Source organism: Schistocerca americana, chromosome 6 (genome assembly GCF_021461395.2).
Source record: "Schistocerca americana isolate TAMUIC-IGC-003095 chromosome 6, iqSchAmer2.1, whole genome shotgun sequence".
NCBI classification, from domain to species: domain Eukaryota; kingdom Metazoa; phylum Arthropoda; class Insecta; order Orthoptera; family Acrididae; genus Schistocerca; species Schistocerca americana.
Genome location: NC_060124.1, coordinates 67,191,721 through 67,208,985, shown reverse-complemented (window position 1 = coordinate 67,208,985; position 17,265 = coordinate 67,191,721). Strand labels below are relative to the sequence as shown.

Below are 17,265 nucleotides of genomic sequence, written 5' to 3'. Positions count from 1 at the left end.
ATTTGCACAATGTCACCTGGCGGGGCAAACGTGTGAAGACTATTTACAACATATATGCCAGGAAAGCTTGAAGAGTCACAGCTTACTGAATCTTTAGCATTCACAGTAGTGTGGTTACCTCTGCTGAAATTTTTAATTTGGTGATGTTGTCTATCAACTTTTTAATTTTGAAACCAATGAGTAAACCATAATGATGAAGGAAATCAGCCCCCAGTATGCATTTCGATACGTCACCTACAGTGAATGCCTATTCAAAACTGTGTTTGAGCCCTAAACGAATAGTTAGCATAAGTTTTATATCTCTGACCCATTTATGGCATAAAGAGGTTCAGAGGTTTGAATTTCCTTGCTTTTAAAACTTGTATAACAGCCAAATCTGTACTACTATCTACCATATAAAATTTCGATCTTTAACAATAGGCAATATTGGTTGCTAATGGCATAGAACACTCAGCTGCTGTTGTGTCTGTCCTTTCTTGTTTTCCTTATTTTGCCTTTGGCAAGGCTGGACACATTTTTGGGCTTACATTTTGTGATAAATTTGAAAAGATAATAGCAATATTTACCATTTCTATCGAATTTTGCTCTGCTTCTACTTCCACTACACAATATTTGCCTACTTGGTTTTCGAAGCATCTTAATCTCATTTTCCAAATCTTAATTGGAGAACCTGGCCTGACAGGGACAATGATGTTGATGGAATGGACTGAACTGGTGCAGTTTTAACCTCCTCAACACAGTGCATTTTAACTACACCTATTTGAGCTATCTTATCCAATGTTTCGTCAGATGTAACTAAAATATTTCAAATATTACTAGAAAGTTTGTCAAGCCAAAGTGTTTTTAATATCTTGTCCAACACATTAGTACCTACAAAGCCCTGCATTTTTCTTAATAATTGGCTAGGCTTCGTATCACCACATTCTAAACCACTGAAAAGTATCACCATGTCCTAAACCACTCAAAAGTTTAACTTTAAACTTTCACTCTGCAATGGAGTGTGTGCCAATATGAAACTACTTGGGAGTTAAAATTTTGTGCCGGACTGAGACTTGAAATCGGGACCTTTGCCTTTCATGGCCAACTGCTCCACTGACTGAGCTACCCAAGCATGACTCAAGACCCATCCCCACAGCTTTACTTCTGCCAGTGCCTTGTCTCCTACCTACCAAACATCATAGAAGTTTCTTGCTAGTTTCACAAGAGAACTTCTACAAAGTATGGAAGGTAGAAGACAAGATACTGGCAGAAGTAAAGCTGTGAGGGTGGGTCTTGGGTCCCGCTTGGGTAGCTCAGTTGGTAGAGCACTTGCCCTTGAAAGACAAATGTCCAGAGCTCAAATCTCAGTCAGGCACACAGTTTTAATCTGTCAGGAAGTTTCATGATTTTCTTTCATTGCACTATACTCTAGATAGTAATACTGCCAAGTGCAACAGGAATACTGAGCCTCTAGCAATGACTATAAAACTTCGGTTGACTTGGTTGGTAGGCCATTGTGCAATGGTGATTTCACAGTAGTTCCACAGTCGAGGGGAGAGTGAAGATTTACAGAATATTGCTGCAAGAGTTCCCAATATACTCTCTTGGTTGGTTGGTAGGCCATTGTGCAATGGTGATTTCACAGTAGTTCCACAGTCGAGGGGAGAGTGAAGATTTACAGAATATTGCTGCAAGAGTTCCCAATATATTCTCTGGTCCACCCTCTTATAGCGATTATAAACTGCAGAAGGGAAACACTCCAACATGCTGGTGCATAGATTCCAGCATCTATTCCCAGTACATCTACCCCCAATTTTCACTAGTAAATTAAAACATAGCAAGTTGGGATTTGATCCGCCTGTTACATTTTCTGCTCCATGAATAACTATTTTTTCCCAAGCTATACATAATGCAGGAACACATGTGATATACCATCCGCACAAAAATACATAAAATTGTTATTGATACAAAATCTCATTTAAATTTACAACATCATGTAACAGAAAAAAACATTGTGAGCTACGAAGCATCAGGGGAGTTACTGTTACCAATCACCCAAAACCAGGCATTCCCAAGTTGTCAAGAACATATTTGGAATTAATTAAAACTAAATAACTTATGAAATCACTGACATCAAAAGTTCAGATCCTCCTCATTTCAATCACCTATATTGCTTTAATGGCTGCAAGATCCTGAGTTTGTACAATATAATTTTATTGCTGACTTTTTTCTGAAACACAGAATCCTCTCATTAATTAATCCCATCACTAATTAAGATGTCAAATAATTTAAAATATAAATATTAATTTGAAGATGGATGCCAAACTCATAAATTGGGGAGTCCAAAAACTGCGTAGTAATAATGTTTCATGCACTTTTGTGAATTACTAAACTGAAACATTTTTCACAAAGCAACAATGATGAAGTCTTAGAGTTTGTGGCAAGTAGTAAAATGTAACCTAACATAACTTCAAAGCATTATGTAGTTTCAGAATTCACACCATGTTCTGATGCCTGTCTTTTTACAGCGACGTCCCTCCCAAAATTGCAACTCTGCAGTTGGCCAACGTACAGTTAACATCTCTATGCCAGACCATGTGACAGGCCACATCCAAGTCCCACACAGTTAAAATCTCTATATCGGTTTGTGTTAAAAGTTTGCGACTAGTGCCTATTCAGATAGCATCAGTATGTTGAGTTGTGTTAAAGTCTGCATATTACTGACCTAATGCTCACATTTATGGGTTGGTTAATGTGACAGTCTGCACTTCAGTGCAATAAGTATGTTTGTAAGGAGCTTGGAACTGTGAAATACCATTTCTCCTGAACAACTCGTGTGAAACTGTAAACTTGTGACTTTGTTAGTATTCCGCTAACAATATTTACAGGAGAGTGTTATAAACTATCCGATCATCTTACAAACTATTTCATGTGCACTGTTACAATCTTATTTTTTTCGTAAAATGTCCTGCCACTGTCAACTTTAACCAAATCTGTGGAATTGTTTAACTGTGGGACAAGTCTCCTTCCTTACAGGATTGCTTAGGAGGAAATGCACTTTTGTTTACCTGTACACACTGTGAATTGTGAAATTCAAACTGGCTGCCAACTACAGCGCAGTGGAAGTCCTGTGCGGTGAACCACTTTTAAAATTTACTTCATCTTCAGCTTACATCATTTGAAATTTTCCTAGCTGGCATTAGTTTTCCTTACAGTTAAACAACAAAAGAGTGGTACAAAACAAACAGGTGTAAGCTGAATGTTGCAACATCGCCTTTTCCTGCTGCTGCTGCTGCTGCAAAACTTAATCGCAACAATCTGTCAGCGGTCATGGGTAGCTGATATGATCTTCAGTATAATAGAGGGAAACATTCCACGCGGCAAAAATATATTTAAAAACAAAGATGATGTGACTTACCATACGAAAGCGCTGGCAGGTCGATAGAAACACTAACAGACACATACATACACATAAAATTCAAGCTTTCGCAACAAACTGTTGCCTCATCAGGAAAGAGGGAAGGAGAGGGAAAGACGAAAGGAAGTGGGTTTTAAGGGAGAGGGTAAGGAGTCATTCCAATCCCGGGAGCGGAAAGACTTACCTTAGGGGGAAAAAAGGACGGGTATACACTCGCGCACACACACACATATCCATCCACACATATACGTGTGGATGGATATATGTGTGTGTGTGTGTGTGTGTGTGTGTGTGTGTGTGTGTGTGTGTGTGTGTGTATGTGTGTGTGTGTGTGTGTACCCATCCTTTTTTCCCCCTAAGGTAAGTCTTTCCGCTCCCGGGATTGGAATGACTCCTTACCCTCTCCCTTAAAACCCACTTCCTTTCGTCTTTCCCTCTCCTTCCCTCTTTCCTGATGAGGCAACAGTTTGTTGCGAAAGCTTGAATTTTGTGTGTATGTATGTCTGTGTCTGTTTGTATTTCTATCAACCTGCCAGCACTTTCGTATGGTAAGTCACATCATCTTTGTTTTTAAATATATGATATGATCTTCAGTTTTACAAACACAGAGCTATTTTAGTACACTCCAAATACATGGTTTCACAATACCAGCAAGTGTCTTTATTGGTACTACATCTATGCACACAAACGCATCAATCAAAAAGAGAACTAGGATCCTTGACTGGACTCCCTGGCCCCCCAATTCATTGCCCATAATGCACGTCTGGAATGTGATAAGAAGACATACTTTCATACCAGCCTCCTGCCAGTTGTTACATGAATTGACATATCATGTGTTTCAGGCAAGGCAATAAATACCTCAAGATGGCATTTGGAGGCTTCTGCCCAAACAAATACAAAAGTGTATTTGTGCCCGAGGGGATCACACTTCATTCTGATGTTGATGACAGACATCAGTTTCGACTGGAATGAAAGTTTAATTATTTAATACAATTATGCAATTGAAAGGTGTCTGCTTTACTCGGCCATCTTCCAGGGTTTCATTTATTCACATGTGGGTTAATAGCACAAAGTTTTGCTTTTGAATCAGTAACACATTGATTGATTTCTGCTTATTCTCTGATACATCAGCTACACTTAGGTGGTTTTTTCTCCCTCCTCATTGGAACAGTGTGGTTGCTTGGACCTTCTTGTCAAATGTGTAGCAGACTGGCTATTATTTAACTGTGGTGTATCTTGCGCTGTTTATGAAATGAATTTAACTCTTAATGAGGTACAGTAAGTTGGTACTTCATTTATCAAATAGATATTGCACCTTTCATACCATTTCCAAATGTGTAAATTTTGGAGTACAATAATAAGTATAAAGTTAGTGCAAACCTTATGTCTTTAACTCAAATTCACACCTTTCGTAAATTTAATTAACTAAAGCATTAATTTCACCAGACAGCTGAAGAGAGCAAGTGTGAGGCGCAGTCCAGTGCTCAAATGGAAGTACTTAAACTGAACATTCTTGTACCTAATCCGAGTCAGTTTTTTCAATCAAAGAACCATTTCTGCTCACAGTAGATCCTCACAAAGAACAGCTTTTTGGATTAGTAAATTATTTTGATGTCAGATAAGGTAAGACACTTACAAGGGGAGGCCGCCAATTGTGAAATTCAGATTCGATTCATACTGCGCATAATAAAAGCTCATGGCCAGAGGTGTAATGTGGCAAAGCACCAAGATGCACTTCTCAGCCGTTGTCGAGAAAATCGACAGTTAAAAGAAACCGTTGCGATGAAATACTCTCTACGATTAATAATTTTCTACAGCGTTGTGGTGCAGCGGTAAGCGCTCGGGTTCGTAATCCGAAGGTCGCCGGTTCGAATCTCGCGCCATGCAAACTTTTTTTTTAGTATTTGTTTTTTGTAATTTTTTATATATATATATATATATATATATATATATATATATATATATATATATATATATATATATATATATATATATATATATAATTCCCAGCAATCTGTTGCAACAATTATGCATATAATAAGTTGTTGAAAGTCGTTTGTCGTGGAAAAACTGGCGACTTCGAACATCATTATGTTTTCCGCAAACAAAGTTGTATTTCACAAATGTTATTAATTGTCTCCATAATGTTAACCACGTATAGTTAACGGAAGACGTAGAAACGATATTCCGAAACGATACGTATAGCGTAAGTCAAACGTTCGAATTAGAATAGAGACCCCACGAACACAAATTTGCTGTGGCAGGTATGAAATATAAACTCCGTTACTCGCTCGTTACACTTGAAGGACAGATGTTGAATGGGCCGAAACGAGCCGCCGCATAACAGCGTAGTTGCCTGCTAACTTCGAAAGAAGGTAGATGCGGTCCCTAGTGCAACTTAAAACATCATCGGGTTACAAAAAACTAATAATAAAAAAAAGTTGCATGGCGCGGGATTCGATCCGGCGACCTTCAGATTACGAACCCGAGCGCCTAGCGCTGCGCCAGGACGCTCTGGAAAATTATTAATCGTAGAGAGTATTTCATCGCAACGGTTTCTTTTAACTGTCGATTTTCTCGACAACGGCTGAGAAGTGCATCTTGGTGCTTTGCCACATTACTGCTCTGGCCATGAGCTTTTATTATGCGCAGTATGAATCGAATCTGAATTTCACAATTGGCGGCCTCCCCTTGTTAGCTTCGAGACGGCGGCCAATCGCCATTTTATTCACAAGTTTTGTGGTGGTGTGGCGCTGTGAGGTTATTTTGATGAAATATAACAACTTTATACATGAAAGCATAAATGTGGGTTTCTATCTTGCTAATATTGGAGACATCAAATGAAACAAAAATGTTCCATTGTGCTCTATAGGGCCGGCCGGAGTGGCCGTGCGGTTCTAGGCGCTACAGTCTGGAACCGAGCGACCGCTACGGTCGCAGGTTCGAATCCTGCCTCGGGCATGGATGAGTGTGATGTCCTTAGGTTAGTTAGGTTTAAGTAGTTCTAAGTTCTAGGCGACTGATGACCTCAGAAGTTAAGTCGCATAGTGCTCAGAGCCATTTGAACCATTTTTGCTCTATAGGGTGTCCCAGGAGGAATGGTCAATGTTCAGGGATATGACGGGAATAATCATTTGAAGTGAAAAATTCTAGTAAACATGGTCTCTAAAATGCATACTTTAAGATCTATGAGCACTTCCTCCTCTTCGATACTGTGAAACAAATCTCTTCTATTGCAAGTGTTTTGCTTTCCATATTTTGGGAGGTGGTGGTATGGACCAAAAATAAATAAAAATCTCCAGTAAACATGGGATCTGAAAGGCACACCTTAAGAGGCATGAGGACATCTTCACTACTATGAAACACATTTATTTACAGAACAAGTTCCCACAGCTCTTAAGACACACATTTTAGAGATCATGTTTACAAACATCTTTTTTCTTCTTTTTGTCCACACTATTTCCTCCCAAAATATGGAAAGCAAAGAGCTTGCAGCAGAAGAGATTTGTTTCGCAGTATCAAAGATGAAGAAGTGCTCAAACTTTGGTTAGATGGGGGGAGAGGGGGGGGAGGGGGGGGGAAGAATACAAATAGGAACGATGTGGTGATGGAGAGGGGGGCAGGAAATGTGAGCATAAGATAGAGGGAGATCACTGATTATTTCCAAAAGATCATATGCACCGAGCTGATAACTCACAAGAACGCATCTGGGCCTCAGCTACTGGAACAACTGTGAAAGAAAATGTAAAAAACTAATCCCTGTTGCAAAACTGTGGTATAACTCTCACACTTTGTGTCCTACAATATCAACTCTGCCACAAAATTTTTTCACAACTCTCATGTTATTTATGACACAATATCAACAGCAGAATCTCCCCTTCAAATCACAGCAAGAGTGAATAATGGGAACAAGGCTTACAGCTACAGCCAAAGATGAGCAGTACTCATTTAAAGGTGAAACTAACAGCAAGATACACAGCTGGCACTCTGGTTTGATCATCTGTTGAAACTGTTAATACATCATTTCTGTTTGGTGCATTTTCTTCAATGCTCACATTCAAATGATAGGTAGCACCTCTGTTTCACATATTAAAATAACTCCATCTGAACAAGCCTCTCAGCTGATAGGTGTCTGCATTCAGACATGGAGGCACATGTGGTCAGCACACCACTCTCCCATCCGTTGTCAGTTTGATTGGAGCTGCTACTTACGAATCACGTAGCTCCTCGACTGGCCTCATAAGAGCTGAGTGAACCTCGCTTGCAAAAAGTGCTCAGTGGACCTGTACAGTCACTTCCAAGTGCTAGCCAATCTCGGCAGTGCTTAACTTCGGTGATTTGACATGAATTGGTTTTACCACTACAGCAAGGCTTCTGGCCTATTTCACGTACATTAGTGAAAAATTAATAATGCACACTCTGAGGAAATGGTTCCACACGAAAGAAGTTACATACATATTTTATACACAGTAATAACACTGCCATACAACCATGGCCAAACATTTCAATATCAACCATGGTCAAACATTTCAATATCTGGCATAAAAAAATTAAGTAGTCGACAATCTGAAGAGAGTTTTGAACATCACAGGGCTTTACTAGGTGTGGCCCTGTTGGAGAAAATGTACCGAAAAGTGTCAGATAAAAATCCTGTGATTTACTGCTGTTTCAACTTGAACCTCTGCTAAACTACAATGTGGCTTTGTAAATCGTTCATAGACACAATCATGAAGATATCAGATATAATGTTAGTTGATTGTTTTCAACATTATTTTCCTGGTAATATAGACTGGATTGCCACTGTTTTACTGCATCCTATACATGCTCAAATGGAGTCAGGAATGGTGATCGTGCTGCCCTAAGGAGCTGAAACTAAGTGTATCCATAACCACACACTTTCTGGAAGAGCAGCTCTCTGACACTGCACGAACAACAACAGAATTGGCTTGAGTGATGTTCCTAATGTATCCTGCATTATTCAGTGTTTCAAAAATTAGATGTGCAGTCAGTGTAGGGGATGCTCAGAATTGATCCAGTATGCCTCTGTCTGATACACTTTGAGAGTTACTACTTACTGTGCCCACAAAGTATCTACGCTGATGCGAACACAGAATCTGCTACCACCCCTAACCACACCTTTTCAACCCTCATCTTTCTAGTTACTTCCTCTGCACGGAGCACAGCTTCTAGAAAACTGTTCTTCAGGACTCTGACTAATACAGTATACCTAATATTGGTCCTAATTTGTGACACAGTTGCCACAGCAATGAGCAATGGCTGCTTTTCCCATTTGGCAATCCAGGCATAAATATATGTGCCACTAGTGACTACACCAAAGATGAAGAGCATGTACATCTTCATTTGACCACTGGCACAAACAATGATACACAGCTAAGTGGGTAGATGAACAAGTGCCAGACTACAAATCCATATTCCCAACTTGGTTTTACTGTTTCTTGCTGTCACTTATCATTTCTTTCTTCCCTTACAATAATGCAATCATTTTTTAATGTGAAATGAAAGGAGGGTACAGCTTTATTGGTAAGGAGACCCCCTGTGGGGTTTTTCTGCTGCCAGTCGAAAGTCTTACTATTACATGCCGTTGAGCTGATGAAAGCGAGATGAATTATGAGGAAACACACACACACACACACACACACACACACACACACACACACACACACACACAGTTTTGGGGAGTGAAAATCCCCAAGCTGGGCAGGAATCAAGCCTGGGGCCCCGCAATCTATAGGGAGCAACACTTATCACGAGACTAAGAGCTGCTGAGTTTTACAGTGAAATATACTGAGGTGCACAGTGGTTTGGAGTGTATGTTGAAATTGCAGGTTCGCCTAGTCCGTTAGTTTACTGGGTAAGGCAGTTCAGAGAAAGGCAATGGCATTCACCTCCATGCCTAGTAAAGCACTGTTGTGTACAAAGAAACTTCCAGGCTGTGTACAGTTTTACATCACATCACATCCTACACGTACAGAATGAGGAGGCACAGTGGTTACCACACTGGACTCGAATTTGGGAGGATGACGGTTCAAGCCCGCATCCGGCTATCCTGATTTAGGTTTTCCATGATTTCCCTCAATCTCTTCAGGTACCGCCAAAGTGAAAGGGCACAGCCAATTTCCTTCCTCCTCCTCCTCCTCCTCTAATCCCATGGGACCGATGAACTAACTGTTTAGTGCCCTCCCCCCAAAACCAACCAACACCCTACATGTTATTCAACTCTTCATCCAGCCTAATGCAGGCCCACAATATTACTTCAACAAAACTGAGGTAATTGTACAACTGTGTTTGTCAGTACCATCTTGACATGACTGCAGTGTTTGTAATCAAGTATGTTGCTTGAAATAACAGATTACTCTCTCTGCATGCCAGAAACAGTTGTTGGAGGCCTAAAGTTTTCATACTGAGAACGTGATTCCTACCATGTCTATGCACAGGGGTTTGAATCAGTGCCTTTATTCCATTCTATCAGAGCTTTCTGTATACAATGTGTTTCTACGTCATATCTTTAAAGCTGTCCATTCTTCACTTCCAGAGTACCTGAATATGATTAAAATTACAATTGACAGTTAGTTGTTTATAGCATCACCACCATAGCAATATCTCACAGAGGAATGCACTCAGATGAGTCTTCTTTTCTTTCAACTGTTGTCAAATCACTGTGCTGCTCCAGATATCTATCACATCGGTTTGTCAAAGCTGACACTTACAGCCAGTAACATAACTGCTGTGATCTTTCTATGGTTTTTCTGTGCAGTATGTTTAATTCGCTTAACAAAATTTCTAAAGCTAACAGAAAAAATGAATATAAAGGTGATAAAATTATTATGATCCTGCAAAGCAAACTTAGTAATGCACTTTGACTCGAAAGAAGGAAAGAGTGCACCCTGTATAGGATGACATAGCTGTAGTTACTGTGCCGGTAATGACGAACCAACAAACTTATCCCCTTTTCTGCTCAATTGCTCAATCACTTTATTGCTATGGTCCAAGTGCAGCATCTACAACTTTGGTAAAGATAATCTGTCTATTATTAACTAATTAATGCAAAATTAAATGAAACAAAATTACAGTACTTACCCCATTACAGATTCCATAATGTTGTATCATCTCTTCCATGTTGAGAGCAAGAAATCCACAGTTTTGGAAAAGACATCTGATGTATCCTTTCTGTTCAAGTGATATCGTCCAAGATATTTTATGCACCTTTGAATAACCACGTTTTCTTACAAGGACTCTTGGAAGTGGATCCTCTTTACGCACTCTAAAATGTTATTCAAACAAGTGATACGCTTTTCACAGGTTCATCTTTACGAATTCTATAAATTACAGGTGTCTCTCTTCCAAACAGAGAAAAATATATGTATACTTGACAAGAAGCAATTATTTTCCATTAAGAGCTATGTGGTTTTGGAATTTCAGAGCACTTTTCTGTTGTTTGTTTATTTTCAAAAGTCCAAGATTTGGTACACAAGCACAATCAATATGAAGATTATTAACTGCATTAACAACAAATAAAACTGGTGTGACTATCAAATTTCACTTGCTACAACTGAAACCAACACAAAAAAGGAAAAGCATGACTGGAAAACCCAACAAAAGGAAGTGAAAAATCTAATGAACTAAAGATAAATAAATTAGAATCCATTGTTCAGACTTGTACAAGACTAACAACACACAGACTTCTCCCTGCTCCTTTACCTCACAAAAAGGAAATATTATACTTATGCAGCTTTTCAACCTTAGCAGCCACCCATTGGTCATCAAGTACATATTCTCTAATGTTTCAGCAGATATTTGCAGTATGAAGATTATGTTAGCCCAAACAAATGTGTTTCATGTAACAGCCAATGTCAACAGAAAACATCAGTTTCTGCCTTGCTACAAGTATTTAAGTGGAATCTTAAGTGTATATCTAACAGAGAAGTCCCAAATTAGTCTAGTGCAATATTCAGTTTTGTTACATGTACTAACAGGGACAGCATAACATGAAGAATAAGCAGCATTCCAGCAGTGACTGGAAAGTACCATTGCACGGCAGTAGCAAATTGTTTTAGATACCAAAAGCTGGCTAAAGCCAAAGATAAGTTCAGCCAAAATTTTTCCAAAGGACCAAATAGTGTTCAGATAGGACAAGTTAAATATTGTTTGTGGTTGAGTGTTTGCTGGTGTTAGAAGTAGTTTATCTTGTACTGAAACTGAAGTAGGTAGTTCCTGCAAGTTAGTATGGATAATTGTTATACTTAACAACTGGAATAAATTAATAATTGGTTCTTTCTACTGACCCCCAACTAAGGTGATTCAGTTGCTGAAGAGTTAAAAGAAAATTTGAGTCTCATTTTAATTACAGTTTGTGGTGACTTCAATCCTCAATATGTTGTCGAAAAAACTGGTTTAAAGTTGGTGGTAGCCAAAAAAAATAGTACAATCCTGAGCAAATAGGAAGCATCATGATGGATATAGGGATTAGTGACCAAAAAGATACTGTAGGGAGACTAACCAACTCAATACCATAACACCTCAAGCCACCAAGAAAATTCAAAATGTAATGGTTTAAAAATGCAGATAAAAATTCGCTTGACAGCTTCCTACGAGACAGTCTCCATTCCTTACACGCTATGTAAGTGCAGACTACATGTGGCTTGAAGTCAAAGAAATAGCATTTTTAGCAATTGAGAGATTCATACCAAATAAATAAACAAATAAAAGATGGTGCTGATCCCCATGGTACACAAAACGGGTCAAAATATTGTTGCAGAAACAATGAAAAAAGTGAGCCAAATTCAAAAGAACATAAAATCTCCAAGATTGGCAATGCTTTACTGAAGCTCAAAACTTAGTGCAGACTTCAATGCAAGATGCTTTTAATAGTTTCCACAACGAAACAGTGTCTCGAAGTCTGGCAGAAATCCACTGAGATTCTGGCCAGCAGCAAGACACACTCAATACCTTCACTGTACGATACAAAAAATATTATCACCAATGACAGGGCCACTACAGCAAAGTTACTAAACACGTTTTCTGAAATTTCTTCACCAAAGAAGACTAAGTAAATGTCCCAGAATTCAAATCAAGAATAGCTGCCAAGATGAGTAACTTAAAGGTAGATGCACTCGGCACAGCACAGCAGCTTAAATTATTTAATCAAAGCAAGCCCCTCAGTCCAGACTGTATACCAATAAGGTGCCTCTCAGAGTATGCTGACACAGTAGCTCCACACTTAGCAATCGTATAATACAACCATTTTCTCGATTAAAGGTGTGTACTTGAAGACTGGAAAGTTGTACAGGTCACTCCAGTACTCAAGAAAGGGAATACAAGTAACCCGATGAATTACAGAACCAAACCACTGATGTCCAATTTGTGATAGGATATTAGAAAATATATTATGTTCAAACATTATGAATTGCTTCAAAGAAAATGATCTACTGACACATAGTGACACACAGTTGTCATGGATTCAGAAAACATCATTCTTGCCAAACACAACTAGCTCTTCATTTGCATGAAGTAATGAGTGCAATCAAAAGAGCATCTCAAAATGATGCTCTATTTCTAGATTTCAAAAAGGCTTTTGACACATCTCCTCACACGGGGCTTCTAATCAAATTGTGTGACTACAAAGTATCATCTCCATTGTGTGACTGGATTCACAATTTCCTGTCAGGAAGGTCAAAGTTCAAAGTAGTCAATGGAAGTTCATAAAGTAAAATGGAAGTGATATCTGGCATTCCCATGGAAATTGTTGTAAGCCCTCTGCTGTTCCTAATCTACATAAATGATTTAAGACACAATCTGAGCAGTTCTCTTACTCTGTTTGCAGATGATTGTGTCACTTACCATCCAGTGAAGTCATTTAAAAAAAAAAGGCAACTGCAAAATGGTTTTGACAAAATATCTATACAAAAAGCGTGAGTCATCCATATGAGTACTAAAAGGAATCTGCTAAACTTTGTTTACATGATACATCACACAAATGTAGAGGCTGTGAATTCAACTAAATATCTTGGAATTACAATTACGAGACACTTAAATTGGAACACACATAATGTTGGTGGAAAGGCAAACCAAAGACTATATTTTATTTGCAGAACACTTACAAGGTGCAACAGATCTACTAAAGAGATTGCCTACACAACACTTGACCGTCCTCTGCTGGGGTATTGCATGACGTATGGGATGCTTACCAGATTAGGATTGACAGAGGACACCAAAAAAGTCCAAGGAAGAGCAGCTTGTTTTGTATTATTGTGAAACAGGGAGTGGGCAGAGTGGAGGGAGTCATGGACACGATAAGCGAGTTGGCGTGGAACCCTTAAACCAAAGGCATTTTTCCATGCAGTGAGATATTTTCACAAAATTTCGATCACCAACTTTCTCTCTTGAATACAAAAATATTTGTTGATGCCAACCTACATAGTAAGAAATGATCATTGTAATAAAATAGAGAAATCGGAGCTCATACGGAAAGATTTAAGTATTCATTTTTCCCACGAACTGTTCGTGGGTGGAATGGTAGAGAAATAGAGTGACGGTGGATCGAAGAGCCCTCTGCCAGGCACTCTCATGTGAATTACTGAGTAATTATGTTGATGTAGGCCATACTGTGCAATACAGTCCTGGCTGGCACAAAGGATTGCACCATGCAGCAGCATGAAACTCATTTGCAACTACATTACTGATTATTCTGTGTGTTTTGGTACCCCTTTTATTGTTCATCACTACCGTAATTGAAATATTACACTAGACTAATTTGACATGAATTTTGCACAACATTAATTTGAAAATGTTCTGTCAAATGCACATGTTAAGATACCACTTTAAACACTTCTAACAAGGCACATATTAAAGTGTTTTATTGATACTGAGCATTACATGAAATGCATAATGATCAGTGTTTGTTTGGACTGACTACATCTACACACTGGAGAACAGAAATTGCAGATATCTGCTGAAATTTGGGAAGGAGGTGGAGGGGGAATGCTCTTGATAGCTCTTAGTAAACACACCTACTATATATGCATTGCTAACGCTGTAAAATTACACACACACATGCACACACACACACACACACACACACACACACACACGGAAAAAGAGAGAGATTATGACAGGCTAATCTATCTAGTTACTTAAGAGATGCAATGTGCACCAACAGTAATGATACATACACAAAAGTTAGGTCAGCCTCAGATTTTCAGAATAAAGGTTCCTCCATATTAGTGTCAAAATAAGGGATTCTCACTTCAGTCCAAGTAAAAGATGAGTGGGAGGTTGCTAAATATGATCCATTTGTCAAAAAAAATTTGCCAGGGTCTGGACCAGGACAATTATGAGAGAGGCTTCTAATACAGAATTTAGTATTACCAATAAGAACAAAATATCTGAGGATTCAATTCGGAGCTAAGAAAGTATGGTGAGCAAGGAGATGAGCAGCACAATGTTGAGGGAACAGACTGAAAAAAAAACAACCGTTATGCAAATAAAATAAAAATAAGTATGGGTAGGAGAGGCTGAAGGGGGAGAGACAGCTGTGAAAGAATGAAGGTGTCTAAGAGATTTGTAGACTCAAGTCGATGATGACATCATGCCAAATGGAAGGGGGAGACACGTTGCAAAGACAGTAATAGCATAATTGTACACTGATAGGTAGGGGATTAGAGCCAAACAAGCACTGCATAGGAAGTGGACACCTACAGGTCTCATCTGTTACAGGAAGAAAGCGCAAAAACACCCAACACAATAAGGCGAACCTTTATTTAATCAAACTACAGTTTGCCTGTCTTACTGAAACCATTGAACAGTGTCTCTTTCTGGGTAAACATAACAGACAAAATGAGTTGTTGGTGTAAGTGTAGCGTCAGGCCTCTTACATACTGAATGTGATATCTGGCACCTCATGCATAATGCTTACAACTTAATTGCATAATTCTTGCCGTTACCACCTCTTCATTGCTTGGAGGATAAAACCCATTATACTTAGCTCCCTTAAACGTGTAGTATCACTTTACAGTGCTCACTGTATGCTTATGCCCAGATTCCTCTTCTTTCTTGTATTATTCTGATCTCTCTCTCTCTCTCTCTCTCTATCACACACACACACACACACACACACAAAATCAAAGACCATGTTGGACTTTCTGCACCCAATTAACAGGTTTTGCCACTGTCCATATCACCCCTTCGCCCTTTAATTCAATAGTCCCAAGCATGACTGGTAGTTGGTAAGTCTGGTGCTCCCATATGGCAGGTAGGACAGTGGACTGGAACTGAAGGGAAAGAAGCAAAAGTGCCCCTGCCCCCTCTGCTTTTTTTTTTTTTTTTTTTCTCTCTCTCTCTCTCTCTCTTCCGTCACTTAAAGAGTGACATTCACTGTTTCTGATACTCATTGTGTTACATTTCTTTATAATCTGCTGAGTGAATAATACGTTGGACTGGGGTAAGATGAGATCAGAATATCTGTAACTGGATTATGCACAGTAATGTTTAAACTGAACTTTGGGTTGACAAATGGTTTACTGGAAACTCAAATGAAAAATTTTGGATGGCTTCACTGTCTGAAAGACATTCTTCTTTGATGCAATAATTCAGTGTACAACTTCATTTTCAATCTTCAGTCTGAGCCTCCATTTTTTTCTTTTGTGTAGTCAGTTACTAAAGGTGAGTGCGCTCCCAAATGCACATGGTATCAGTTCAATCTACTCTGCTGCAATCCAGGCCTTGTTTCCACAACAGAGATTCGTATCACTTCTTGACCATTATTCAGTGCTTGAATATAATTTGCACTTTCGATTTTTTATACTTCTTGTAATTTTAGTAAATTCCACTCTATTTCTCAAAGAACCACTCATAAAAACATTGCTATATTTATTAAGTTTTACCAAACAATGCATTTCATGAAAAATGATGCTTCAAGATCAAAATGTTAGGAACACTGTCAAAAAGTTAGTACTGAGAAAGGTGCTTACAGGATGCACAATAGAAAGCATAAACATTAGTTTATGTAATGAGGGGATTATTAATTGTGATTTTGAGTAGCTACTCTAGGTTTGAAGAGCCAAGGTAATGGTAAAGAGAGGATGAAGGCACTGGCTTAGTCAGGTCTGTAGAAGAGAATTGATTGTTGTTGGATCAAGTGTGTGCAACTGTTAGGCTATAAGAGAGCAACATCGTTAAATAGGTAAACAAGTAGAAGGTTTTATAAGGTGAACATCAATTTATAATCATTTCGATGAATGGTCCCACTTTAGGATAGTGGGGTCTGGGCTGTCAGAATGTGATATATAGGAGCCGCACAAACTACAAAGAATACAATCTTGAATGGTTGGGAGAGAGGAGGGGGGGAGGAGGTGGTGGTGGTGGTTAGTGTTTAACGTCCCGTCGACAACGAGGTCATTAGAGACGGAGCGCAAGCTCGGGTTAGGGTAGGATTGGGAAGGAAATCGGCCGTGCCCTTTCAAAGGAACCATCCCGGCATTTGCCTGAAACGATTTAGGGAAATCACGGAAAACCTAAATCAGGATGGCTGGAGACGGGATTGAACCGTCGTCCTCCCGAATGCGAGTCCAGTGTGCTAACCACTGCGCCACCTCGCTCGGTGGGGGAGGAGGAGGAGGAGGGGGAGAAATGATAAACTCCAACCTATTCAAGAGAAGCACATGAGTGTGATTAACAATAGCTTTGAACTAACAAATGAGATAAAAAAGAGAGAAAGAGTAGAATAAGTTAAGGACAAGAAGATGGCAGAAATTATTTATTTATCAATTATATTAGTACTGACATCATCTCTGATATGCTCAAAAGGAGAAATCAACAAGTCTCTAAGTCTTAATTTCAGGACTAACTTCTCC

General features: G+C 39.1%; 1 protein-coding gene across 1 annotated transcript in view; it reads right to left on the bottom strand.

Moving 5' to 3' along the window:
• The window catches only part of LOC124619967, a 293,396-nt gene that overhangs the window by 221,463 nt on the left and 54,668 nt on the right, over positions 1 to 17,265 (bottom strand). Inside the window, exon 7 of the mRNA XM_047146629.1 lies at positions 10,496 to 10,679. Coding sequence (XP_047002585.1) covers positions 10,496 to 10,679 — 184 coding nt within the window. The remainder of the gene's footprint in view (positions 1 to 10,495; positions 10,680 to 17,265) is intronic.